This window comes from Medicago sativa, chromosome 6 (genome assembly GCF_051527215.1).
Source record: "Medicago sativa cultivar Bolivia chromosome 6, Bolivia_mono, whole genome shotgun sequence".
Taxonomy (NCBI): domain Eukaryota; kingdom Viridiplantae; phylum Streptophyta; class Magnoliopsida; order Fabales; family Fabaceae; genus Medicago; species Medicago sativa.
The window spans coordinates 40,870,597-40,884,221 of NC_140754.1; the positions used below are offsets into that span (position 1 = coordinate 40,870,597).

Here is a 13,625-nt window from a genome sequence, read left to right on the forward strand (position 1 = left end):
GGACCACTTTTATAGTGTCCATGAATACATCTTGAGAATTTTTTACAAATATATCCTCTTCATCCATCTCATTTCGACAGCAAAGAGGACATATTTGTTTGTTCGATTAGCCAGTAACTACTTGTTGAATGATTCAACACTTCAAGTTATTTCTAAGCCAATCATGCACATGACTAAAGCACATAATTAACTAAAAACTGAAAATGTATTTGCAATTGAAACTTCGTACTTCCAAATGTCGACACCTAAACCAATAACATGATGGGCATCTAATTCCCACCCTCACAACACCTTCATATGTCATCGTATATGGGATAAAAAAAATTGACTATCCATTCATCACCATAACAACTTGGCAAGTTAAGGATTTAATTGACAAGTATGACGACCATAGAATGAGTATTTGGTTTGGTTGCAAATACGTAAATCCTAGCAATGCCAGAATATATAACACGACCATAGAATGTATATCATCTTACTCCCTTGTAGTGTTCTCCAGCTAATTTCTCTGCTTTTTTAAACTGCATCATAAATTAAATGACAAACGTATGTTTATACTGTTAGTATCAAACAAACAAATCCAACCAAAGAACATACAAAATGGCATATTATGGCAAAGTGATAAAAACAACTAAAATTAAAACCATATACATATAATGAATATTCAATGAAAGATTCCAAACATTCTGGCTCGAAAATATTCATCTCTGAAAAGTAATAATAATAACTATCCTTATATATATGTATATATGTATAACCCAACAGGCAACAACTATCCTATATCAGAGAAACTTGAAGGAGGGCTTCACTGTTATTATTTCTGATTTTCTTTATTCTCTTTTTCTGTCACTTTTATCGATTCCTCTGTCTTGATTTATTTTAAGGGTGTTACATGCTCAAATTTTGCACTTCATTGACAATCATATGATGAAAATGAGACTTTTTTAAAAGAAACAAATAACATAATATGATGAAAAGATACAAAAGGAAAGAGTAAATATAGTTTAAAAATAAGCTTAAGTGTATTTTTGCCGCCCTAACAAAAAGAAAAATGTAGTCCCCTATATATTAGTCTTTTTGCAATATTAGTCATGTTGTCCAATTTTAACTCGATCAATGCTTACGTTGCAGGCCACGTGTGTAATTACTGAATTAAAAATAATTAAATTTTTAAACCATATGGTAACAAAATATTCCTCGTAACATTCAATTCAATTTGAATGTCCAAAATATGGTAACAAAAGATTCAGAAGAAAAAACAATCTTGTGGATTATGAAGCTATCACGGTTTTTCTCCACCCTAAAGATTGTAATCATCATCTCCCCCTCCCTCCATTCTTCTCATTACCCAACTTTAGCCATTAGATCTTCAATTATTCATCATCTCCCTCACCATGATTACCGATTCTATTTTCACACATCACTGTTTTTTCGTCAAAGCATGTCATCCAAGTTTGGTTCATGTAACGATTACTCTTGATACTGAATATTTTCGCGGTTCAATCGCGGAGGAGCATTTGATTATTTACCACGCTTCTTGTCCAGAGAATTTTTTTTCACTTTCTTGTTACAGATACGGATCTAGAAGCATTGGTTCAAACAACGTTTCCGCAGTTGAGATTCAAAGTGTATTATTTCGATCGGACCATTGTCAAGAATTTGATTTCAACTTCTGTGAGAAAAGAGCTTCACTTGAATTACGCAAGACATTATCTTGCAGATCTGTTGGAAAGTTGTGTGAAAAGAGTGATTTACTTGGATTGAGATCTTGTTTTGGAATATTGAAATTATCTTTTTAATTTTTTAATTTTTTTCCATTTATTTAATTTAGAAAATGATTATGTGGTTATTTTAATTATTTTTAATTCAGTAATTACACACGGGACCCACCAGCCAAACTTTGACAGGGTCAAAATTGGACAAAATGACCAATATTACAAAGGGGCTAAAAGAATGGGGCTAAATTTGTCATTTTGTTTCTTAGGGGACTAAAATCGCAACATTGTGAAAGATAGAGGGGCAAAAGTACACTTAAGTCTTAAAAATATCAATATATGAGTTAAGGGCATCCAAAATGGTCGGTGTATCAGATATCTAACACCGTCTTAAATAGGAACCCTCATTGGGAAGGAAAAAGTTGAGTTCTAATAGAGAATAGTATCTATAGATAGAATCACCCTCATTGGGACTCGTTTGATAATTTTTAAAAGTAACGAGGGGAACTTCTCAATATTATCTTAACCATCAAACATGAGAAAAACTATGAGACTCATTTAATAATGTCTTGATCTACTATGCTAGGTTAGGGTTTTCATGACTGATGAGTCATTAATTAGTAGTTTTTATATAATATTTGGTTTCGTTTTATTTAGAATATTTAAGTTTATTTTATTTAAATATTATTTCCTTTTAGAACTATTTTACTTCAATTGCATATTATTATATTTCAGGAACGAATATTTGATAGATTGAGTCTTGGAGCAAAAGAAAGAGGATCAGGAGCTGATTCGGATGAAAAATACGAAGATTGAAGACAAAAATATACTCTCCCCTAGTCAGAAGCTTGGCACGGCCAGTGCCACCAGCAGGCACGGCCGTGCCACCTCCCAGGGCCTCTTTTGCTGCTTTTGCTTCATGTACAAGCTGCTTGTTTCGACCAAAAAGCCCGTGGTTTCTTGTGGAACATTCTACTGAATAAGTAACTATAGGATTTCAGAGGTATACACTAATAAGTAACTATAGGATTTCAGAAGTAGATTGCAACAAGTTTTCACACTTTCATTACTTACAAAAATATTATCAGAAAATACGTCTCTGAACATTTCATTTATAATGGCATATTCCTTCTAATAAAATAACAAAACACATGTAAGTATTTCAGGTACCAGTAAGAATGTAGAATAATAGCTACCAGTAATTATTATTTCTTAATTAAATTGGTGAAGCAATAGTCCAGGGTAAAAACATAACAACTCTGCATTCCTTCACAAATTGTCTAGAATGGTTGTATAAAACCCTGTCATTCCACCTTGGCGTAGCCATTTAACAACACTGCAGCCAACTATTTGTAATACATTGTACATTATTTAAATATGTTACACAATTACTTAGGGAATTATAATGCAAATTTGCAAGATGACATTTTAAAAAGAAATTTCTCAGAGAAGTAAATATTTAAACAAAAAGCACTTACATTGTTCAAACTTCGGCATAGCAATTTCAGAATACTAGCAAAGGTGGTATCCACTACGCAAGAAGCGTTTCCTATACTTGTGACTAAAATGAAACCCCGCCAAATTTATCTCTCTCAGTTGTGTGCAATTTTCTACCACATTTTTCACACCCTTCTCCGTGACACTTTTACAATTATCAAGTAGTAATTGCAAAAGGCCAAAACAATTCTTTGAGATCATATAAAGTGTTTCATTATCCACCTTTGTATTTGATAAGTTCAACACCTCCAGCTTGGGAACTGCACAGTTCATTCCATGTAGTTTCACGCTTGAACAGAAAGCTAAGTTCAAATGTTTAAGCTTACAACATTTCCTTAAAACTTGACAAATACCTTCAGATATTTCACGGCAAACCTTCAAATCAAGTAGTTGTAAATTGGGGAAAATGGAAGCAAACATTATGATAATTTCATCACTTAAACATGAATTGTAACCCAAATAGAGAGACTTTAATTGAGGGTATACACAAAACTCAACTAAAGAATCTGAATGCCCTACGCTATCTTTCCCAATAGCCGTGCTTTCCATTTTAACTTCACTAAGTGAAGGACAATTTCGAATGAGTGAAAACAAGGCTGATTCTGTTAGGCTCCAGCATTTATTAAGGTTTATAGACACCATATTACCAAGAAACAAAGAGAAATCAACAACATGTTGATCATTTAGAAAATAAGTGCTACAAAGTTCCAAATATTGTATACATTGTAACTTGGATAACATACAGCTAAATGAATTAATGAAGTTAGCCTTATTGATGACCAAAGGGTGATCGAGGTTGAGCTCTTCGAGCAAAGGGAAAAAATCTGCAATGAGCGAAAGATTGTTGTTACTGAGAAAAATGATGGAACAAGTGAGAGAGGTTAAAGTTGTAATGTTTTGGGAGAAATCTTGCAACCCTTTTGCAGGAAATCTGCATGACTCGGGGAGTTTCAGGGATGTGAGTTTCAATGGGAAATTTGAAATTTGATGAAGAAGCATGTCGAGGTTGTGGTCATCGTTGAAGTGTGTGAGGTCAAGGGTGTTGAGCTTGGTGAACCTTTTGAAGAGATGAGGGAGGAAATGATATTTTTCCACCTTGACACTGAGAGAAAATAGAAGACAATTAGTGATGGAGAGGAACTGCTTGGAGACGAGGGAGAGACAATTCAAGTTGCGACGATTTTTGTTTTCATCATTGTAGTTGATGATGAATCTGAAGATACGTTCCCAACACTCATCGGGCAAATATGAATATGTTTTTTCCTTCTCATCGGGAGAAGATTTTAGGGAAGAAGTTCCCTTCTTCATTTTCATTGGCAACGAATTGTATGGGCGCTTCTAGCACCGATGGAAATAAATTAGAAGATAGGAGAAACTATGTTGCCGCCGGTTACGATGGTAAATCCTCCGATTGATGATTTGCTGGTTTATGTTTTAAGTTTCGGATAATATTTGGGTTGCAAAGTGTATTTAATTCGCAAACATATTTTCGATACTTCTCTTTCTGTCAATTTTTTTTTAATACTTCTCTTTGTTAATGATTTTATGGCATAAATTAATCAATGAAAAACACATATGTTGACTAATTTTACTATCTAAAAATATATTCGATGACCAAAATAACTTTTTTTTTAAGGCAATGATCAAAAAGACAGGCACTCATGTGCCCGTCTTTCCGCTCTTTTTATTATGCTAACAATTGAAAATTATAAACGATATGCTTTTCGCTTTGAAAATGGTGGTTCTGGGCAGAGCAAGCTTTTCGCGATTTGAGATTTGGATTTTGGAGTGAAATGAGTCAATCACAGTTTTTTGGTTTGATTTGGGTTAAGTTCAGTTTTAAATTTTTTCTCAAAAAAGGTTCAGTTAATAACGGCTCCTCTACAGGGCCAACCCTAGGCGTAGGTCAGGGGTGCGACGGCCTAGGGCCCATGCCGATAGCGGGCTCAAATTTTGAATTTTTTTTATGGTGGAAGGTGTATATAGAAATATTTGGTTTATATGAGGTATATAGCAAAGTTCACCGAAAGGCCCCAAATATTGACATGCTGCCTGTTAATGTGTTTAGCCCTTTTTGCGCTATTTGCTATATATACCCTCATAATCACAAAGATTTCTATATACACCCTCCCTATAAAAAAAATTGGTTTTTCTTAATAATGTGCCAAAAAAATTATTATCGCAGTAATTAGTGATATTTTTTTGGAGCCTTTGTTCATAATATGTGCCTCACTAATATTAAAAAGTACACCCACAAAAATAAAAAGACGTTGTATTTGATATCCATTTTGTGCAGTACCTGCACATTAGGGTCAAAAAATTGGCTATCCATTCATCACACTAATTAACATCTTGACATGTTGAGTAATTAATTGAGAAATATGACAACCATATAACGAGTATTTGGTTCGGTTACATTCATAATTTGGCGAAGTAACATTCATTCACATATAAAAATAGAGGTGTAGGAGATATTCTATGAGTTTATTCATAAGTTGGAATAACAAAATAGTCATAAAAAGGTGACAGACATATAACATGATAAAACATGCACAACGAGCATACAAATGTCATATTATGGTACTTACTAGTTGTGTGCAGGGATGTCATTTTAACATTGCTTCCAAGTTCCAAGCGGTAAAAACAAATGAAACTAAAATTATATTCATATCATGAATATTCAATGAAAGATTTACAAACATTCTTGCTTTTTGATTATTAACATCATCATTAGATTCTTATCTCATTTAAAAAGACGCAGGAATGACACATCCGAAAGATCATATGTATAAAGTAGAATAGTATCAGAAGAAACAAAATCAAGACAATAACTTTAAATTAAGCTTGACAGCTGAATTGTGACTTATGGCGCTGCCATGGTGGGCATCAGCATTCCTTCATAAATTGACTGCAATGGTTGTAAAAAAATCGGTCATCCTACCATGGCGTAGCCTTTGAACAACGCTGCAGCAAGCTACTTGTATTGCATTGTACATTATATAAACATGTTGCACTATTACTTGGGCAATTATAATTCAAATTTGTAAGATGCATTGTAAAAAGGAAATTTCTTAGAGAAGTAAATGTTGAAACAAAATGAACTTACAGTGTTCAAACTTCAGCATAGCGATTTCAAAATACTAGCAAATATGCCATCCACGACGCGAGAAGAGTTTCCTATTTTTGTTACTTAAATTAAATCCCGCCATATGTATATCTCCCAATTGTGTGCAGTTTTCTACCAAATGTTTCACACCCTTCTCTGTGACACCATTACAATTTTTAAGTAATAATTGCAAAAGCCCGCAACAATTCTTTGAGATCATATAAAGTGTTTCATTATCAACCGCTGTATATGACAAGTTCAACACCTCCAGCTCGGGAACTGTAAAGTCCATTCCATGTAGTTTCAATTTTGAACAGGAAGCTAAGTTCAAATGTTTAAGCCTACAACAATTCTTTGAGATCATATAAAGTGTTTCATCATCAACATTTGTATTTGACAAGTGCAACACCTCCAGTTGGGAAACTACAAAGTTTATTCCATGTATATTCACTCTCGAACATCCAGTTAAGTTCAATTGCCTAATCTTACAACATCTCCTTAAAACTTGACAAATACCTTCAGATATACGATCGCACCAAGGCAAATCAAGATGTTGCAAATTGGGGAAAATGGAAGCAAACATTATGAGGATTTCATCACTTAATTCTGAATTTCTGCCAAAATAGAGAGACTTTAATTGAGGGTATACACCAGAATGCCCTACACTCTCTTTCCCAATACGTGGCTTCCATATGAAGGACAGTTTCCACCGAGAGAAAACAAGGTTGTTTCTGTGAGATGATCGCAACCACTGAGGTTTATAGACACCAAATTACCAAGAAACAAAGAGAAATCAACAACATGTTGATCATTTAGAAAATCAGTACTACTAAGCTCCAAACGTTGTATACATGGACACTTGGATAACAAAGAGTGAATTGAATTGACAAAGATAGGTATATTACTATCAATGACCAAAGGGTGTTGGAAGTCGAGCTCTTCTAGCAAAGGGAAACAATCAACAATGGGTGACAGATCTTTGTCCCAAAAATAAGTACGGTAACAATTGAGAGAGGTCATAGTTGTAATATTTTGGGAGAAAGTTTGCAACCCACCTGCGGGAAAGCAGCATCCATATGGGAGTTTCAGTGATCTGAGTTTCAATGGGAAATTTGAGATTTGACAGAGAAGATCGTCAAGGTCATCGTCGTGGATGAGCGAGAGGTCTAGGGAGGTGAGGTTGGTAAACCTTATGAAGAGAAGAGGGAGGAAAGGGCTTGATCCCTCTTTGAGAGTGAGTGAAAATCGAAGATGATTGGTGATGGTGAGGAACTGCTTGGAGACGAGGGATAGGGAATTCAAGTTTTCGTCGTCATCGTTGTTGATGAGGAATCCGATGATGCATTCCCAACAGTCATAAGGTAAATATGAATATGTTTCATCGTCAACCATTTGTTGTGAGTGCCTTCGGGGCCGGTGATGAGTTAGGGTTTTGCGGAGTCGTAACAACTGTATAATCCTCATCGTTAACAGTGAGAAGACAGATGAGGATGGTGAACTTACAATTCGAGAGGTTCAGTGTTTAGTCAGTGTTATGGACTTCCGGCGATGATTTGAGAGTTTAGGGTAAATTTTCATTCTTGTGTTTCCTATAATTTACAGTGAGGTACACTTTTATTCCTTCTATTCCTTCATGCTTAGTTTGATCATTTTTTTTTATTCAACATTCGTATTATTTTTTTTTTGACAAAACAAAAAAAAAATGCCCAATTCATTTATCGTACCAATTTTTTTTCTCAAAAATGTCTTTTAGGGTTTTTTTAACAGCCCGATTTTCGCTAGGATTATTTATTTATTTGTTTATTTAATTATTACGTGTGTTTAATTGCTTGTTTGTGGGTTTGATTTGGGATTAGTGAATTTTTAGGCGAGAAGGGTATTTTAATCATTCTAAGGACTAAAGGTATTTTGGTAATTTGAGGAGCAAGGGTAAATTACTTTTCTATATTTTGTGTTGGTCTGGCTCCACACATCTTTATAATACAAGTTTAGTTCCATCTTGGCAGATCTTTTGGTCTCAAATGTTGGTCATGAATCAAATGCAACTATATGAATTTTCCTAAGTTCGTGTTTTGATCATTTCTTTTAAATGTCATGGCAGGTGTGCTAAGTGAAATTGCTACAGCCTGCAAAAGGATCATGAAACTGCATTGAAAAAATCTCAACAGGCAGTTCAACTAAATCCAAGATTCGCACTTGCACACACCCTCTGTGGACATGAGCAAGAACATTGTCCTTTTCACAACGATACATTATGTCATGTATTCATGTTTGACGCAAGGCATTATAAATCACGTCATGAACTCAGAATGTTATATCTTTGCCAAGAGAAATTTGAGTGCTCTGAACATCATTTCCATACGGCTTTTCAATATCAACCCAAAATCATCAAATAATATTGTCATACACCTAAGCAATAGTGTTCAGATAATAGTGTTCAGATTATATGTTTTTCAGTTCATCTGCAATCAAAACAATTATTATTACCCACAAATTGAATCTCAATCAGCACTGACACATCACACTGTCCAAAAAAAAAAAAACGCAAGTCAGAATCACTACACCAACACTCCCTAAGTTGAAACTACATCAGCTGATCAAACAATCGTCAAACAAACAATCGTCAAACAAACAAAACTTGAATAATATAGGAGGCTTTTGGACTGAATACAAGTCCAGTTCCCAGTTCAAGCAATTCAACTACCCAATCTGATCCGAATAGCCAGGTATAAATATTTTGGTACATCTACACAGGTCAAAAAATTGAATAATATAGGCAATGGTATAATTTATTTTTGACAAATTGATCAACCAATTTGTCATGTGACAGATCATTGTCGAAAATAACTTTAGGTAATGCTGAACTTAGGGCATGTTGAGGACATATTCATGGACCACTTTTATAGTGTCCATGAATACATCTTGAGAATTTTTTACAAATACATCCTCTTCATCCATCTCATTTCCACAGCAAAGAGGACATATTTTTTTGTTCGATTAGCCAGTAACTACTTGTTGAATGATTCAACACTTCAAGTTATTTCTAAGCCAATCATGCACATGACTAAAGCATAATTAACTAAAAACTACTGAAAATGTATTTCATCTATCATGACTCAGAAGCTATTTTTTAATTTAATGAGTTGTAGTAGAAATTGATTCACGGCACAAGTAATTGGGAAGTATTTATCTTTAAATCCTCTCAGCAAGACGATTAGGTCAGGGCTAACATGGTGTCACCAACTGTCAACAAGAAACTATTTGCAATTGAAACTTCGTACTTCCAAATGTCGACACCTAAACCAATAACATGATGGGCATCTAATTCCCACCCTCACAACACCTTCATATGTCATCGTATATAGGATAAAAAAAATTGACTATCCATTCATCACCATAACAACTTGGCAAGTTAAGGATTTAATTGACAAGTATGACGACCATAGAATGTGTTGGAACATGTGTGGAAATTGAGTAAAAAGACTAAACACAAATTCCCATGTTGGGTAGAACTAGTGTTGTGTGAATTGAAAAAAGTGGAAGTCCCACATCGGATGGAACACACACATTAGTAGTGTTCATATAGTGGGGGTGTACCTCTAACAGTGTTCATATAGTGGGGGTGTACCTCTAATTAATGGGGGTACATAAGCACTAGAGAAAAATATAATATAATATTTATTTGATATATTTTATTTTTATTATTATTATTTGGAAATGATATTATTATTTGGAAATGATAAATTAAATAATTAATTTAATCATTATTAGAAATTTAATCATTATTAGAAAGTGCTTTCTTAGTCCCCAAGTTTTGCTAAAATATTTTGGTACATAATATAATATATTTTTGTACTAAATTTAATATATTTTAGTACTCAATTAAAATATTTTTGTACTAGATCTAATATGTGAATTACTTAATCGCAAAGTAATATGTTACTTGTTCCCAAAGTTTCTCATATTACTTGTTCTCAAAGTTTCTCACTTATTAGTTGTGAATTTTCCCTATAAATAGAGAACTCACATAGTGCATTCCACACACCAAAGAGTTTCATTGAGTTGTCGGGAACTCTTTCTCTCTTCTCCCTTTCTTGACTTGTGTTGACGAGTCTTTCCTCTCTTCTCCCTCCTTCGACTTGTTTAACAAGTCATTCTCCTTTTTCTACTCCTTTCTGTCCCTTCGGAATTAAGAGTGTTCTTAAGACCATAGTCCCTTTTCGGTTTAATGTCCCTTTGGAATTAAGAATGGTCTTAAGTTCATAGTCCCTTCGGTAATATATGTCCCTTCGGAATAAAGAGTACTTTTAAGATCATAGTCCCTATTTGGAATAATAATGTCCCGTCGGAATCAAGAATGATCTTAACGGTATATAAATATTATAACAATATTTTTCTATTTGAGGAGAAATGGTGGCAACACCATATTTGAGTGGTCATAGTACCATATTGATAGTTTGGAGAACTTAAGGGTTAAAATGGTGGAAACACCATATTTGATATTTGAGTGGTCTTAGCACCATAATAGAATGGTAATAATACCATATTAAAGTGGTTTCAGTATTAAAGATTGGTTTTAGTACCATATTTGAAGGTGTAATTCTCGAACGATTAACTACAGTGCAGTAGTTAATCGAACAGTTGTAGCTGGGCTTGTTTTATCCTGGAGGCGGCGTGGTTGATAGTCTACCTTGCACAATTTTGGGTAGTGCCACGAAACGTCTTAAAGAGAGCGACCTGGTCGTGACTCAACCTAGTAACAACTTCGGTAGATAATAAAATTTGGAAATTCAAATACAACATTTTGAAAATCCAAAAACAACAATTTTAAGACGTTTCTTTATGTTATGTCTACCGAAGAAGTTACTTACTGAGGTTAAGTTGTCCCTAAATACAAGAAGGATAAAACGAGCTATAGAAATACATCTTTTGACTGAAACGATGAAGTAATTGTTGTTTTAAATAACAACACTAAAAAATTCAAATACGTTGAATTTGTTTGAAATATGGTTTCGAAATCAAAGCCATATAGTGAAACAATAATTTGTTACAAAACAAATTATTTGTTACAGAACCAAACGAGTTTATTTTGTTACTAAACAGTAACAAGAATTGATAAAGTTTTTTTTATTGGCTGGTACTTACGTGAGTTATTGTTTAAAACAATAACAAGAATTGCCATAAACTTTATGGCATATTGGGTATATAGACATGTTGCATGTTCTAAAAATAAGAAAGAATCTGAATTTCAGATTTCTACTGAATAAGACTGAGTTGACTCAGACTTAAAGAGAGACTTGTCTACCATACATTCTTGTGCAAAAAGATTGCACCTTTGATGGTATGTTCAAAATTAAACTCTCCTTCTATTTTATTAGTTGTGTGATTTTAATATTTGACATATCAAAATTTATTGTGTGAACAAGCGTTTAATTTTAAACTTGAGTAACTTGGACTTAATTCCAACGTTATATGATTAGACAATTTTATTTATTGCAGTCAAGAAATATGAACCAAAAGTTCATATAAATCAGAATTTAGAGAATATGAATCTCTAAACATAATAAATTATGATATGTGTGAATTTGATGACACATAAATTAGAAATGATAAAATGATGTTTTTATCATATTTATTGATGACTGTGAATTTTGGAAAATAAAATTGATATGCTTGAATGTTCAATTTTTATAACAAAAATTGAAATTTATAGAGTACCCAAGTCTAAGAACAAAATTCTAATTAAGAAATTTTGAAGAAAAGACAATCCAACTTGTCTTATTTTTGAACTTGGGATTGTCCGGACTATATTTGGCTTCAGGACCCCAAGAGAGTTAAACTCACTAGTAGAGCCTATGAATGTGTATTCATTGGGTATGCTATAATTAAGGAAGCTTATAGGTTTTATGACCTAAATGCTAAAGTGATCATAGAATTAAAAGATGTTGACTCCTATGAAGTAAGTACCCCTGTAAATTAAAGAATAGTGGGGGCACTAGTGGGGGTAAACAAAATTCCCCTTGTATATTAAGAACTAGTGGGGGCACTATATCTAATCACATTCATGTAATTAGAAATAGTTATGAAAACATCATACGAGATGTTATAGAACCTCAAGGAGGTAAGAAAGCAAGAATTGCTAAAGAGTATGGACCTTATGGTTTATACATTGGAAGAAGATTCATTAAGCCTTAAATAAGATATATCCTCATTGGATGTTGAATTTTGGCAAGAAGCAATATACGATGAAATGGATTTTCTAGAGTCTAACAAAACATGACACTTTGTTGACTTGCCTCATAGTTGCAACTAATCAGTTGTATTTGGATTTTGGGAAAAAGAACTAAAACCTGATGGTACGGTTTATGAATACAAGGCCCTCCTTGTAATCAAAGGTTTTAGACAAAGAGAAAAATATAGACTTCTTCGACATTCATTCACCAGTCACGAAAATCATATCCATAAGAGTACTAGTCCCTTTAGCCGCCGTTCATAACTCGATAGTACTCCAAATGGATGTAAAAGTTGCCTCTTTTTATGGTGAACTAGAAGAAGAAATCTATATGAAACAACCTGAAAGTTTTGCGATTCATGGACAAGAAAACATGGTGTGTAAGTTAGATAATTATTTGTATGGTCGAAAAATAAACTCCTGAGGAGTGGCATGAAAAATTTGACATTCTAATGTTATCAAATGAGTATAAAGTGAATGAAAGTAACAAATAATATTTGCACGATCATACTTCTCTATAAAGACGACTTGCTCATATTTGATTTATCAATAACATTGATAAGAAAGACCTAGACAAAGTTGAAGTTCTTAAGGAAATATTATTATTTCACCGTAAACTTGCAATCATATATTATGATCCAAGTGTAAGAACACTTGAGATGGAGTTAAACAAATAAAATATGCGAGCATCATTGGCAGTCCTTAGGTAAGCCACTGAATGTATTAGACCCGACATTGCCGATGTCGTAAAAATCTTGTGCAAGTTTACTAGTAGACGGATGAGAAGCATTGTCATGCTATAGAAAGAGTCATGAGGTGCCTTAAGAAGATTATGACTCTAAGATTACTTCACTAGGAGTAACCTATTGTACTTAAATGGTACAAGATATAAAATAGAACATCTTTCAGATGAATATTTAGCGACTAGTGTTTGCATATTGAGCATCACTAGAGGAGTTGTTTGTTAAAACAAATGATATTGATTCAGTCCACTATGGAATGAATCTGAGATGAGAACACTAGAGAAAACTAGTGGAGAAGCAATTTGACAAGATGCTTGCTAATTGAGATCCCT

General features: G+C 33.6%; 1 protein-coding gene and 1 pseudogene across 1 annotated transcript; both read right to left on the reverse strand.

The window, feature by feature from the left end:
- Positions 1–3,227: 3,227 nt before the first annotated feature.
- LOC146915150 (F-box protein SKIP2-like) lies at positions 3,228–4,520 on the reverse strand. The gene has a single exon (XM_085721259.1). It carries the CDS (start codon positions 4,518–4,520, stop codon positions 3,228–3,230), a length of 1,293 nt encoding a protein of 430 aa, XP_085577385.1.
- A 1,832-nt stretch (positions 4,521–6,352) lies between these two features.
- LOC146915151 (F-box/LRR-repeat protein 16-like) lies at positions 6,353–7,995 on the reverse strand (annotated as a pseudogene).
- Positions 7,996–13,625: the final 5,630 nt, after the last annotated feature.

Coding starts and splice junctions, on each gene's coding strand:
- LOC146915150 (XM_085721259.1), bottom strand. CDS start 4,520: ATGAAGAAGGGAACTTCTTCCCTAAAATCTTCTCCCGATGAGAAGGAA.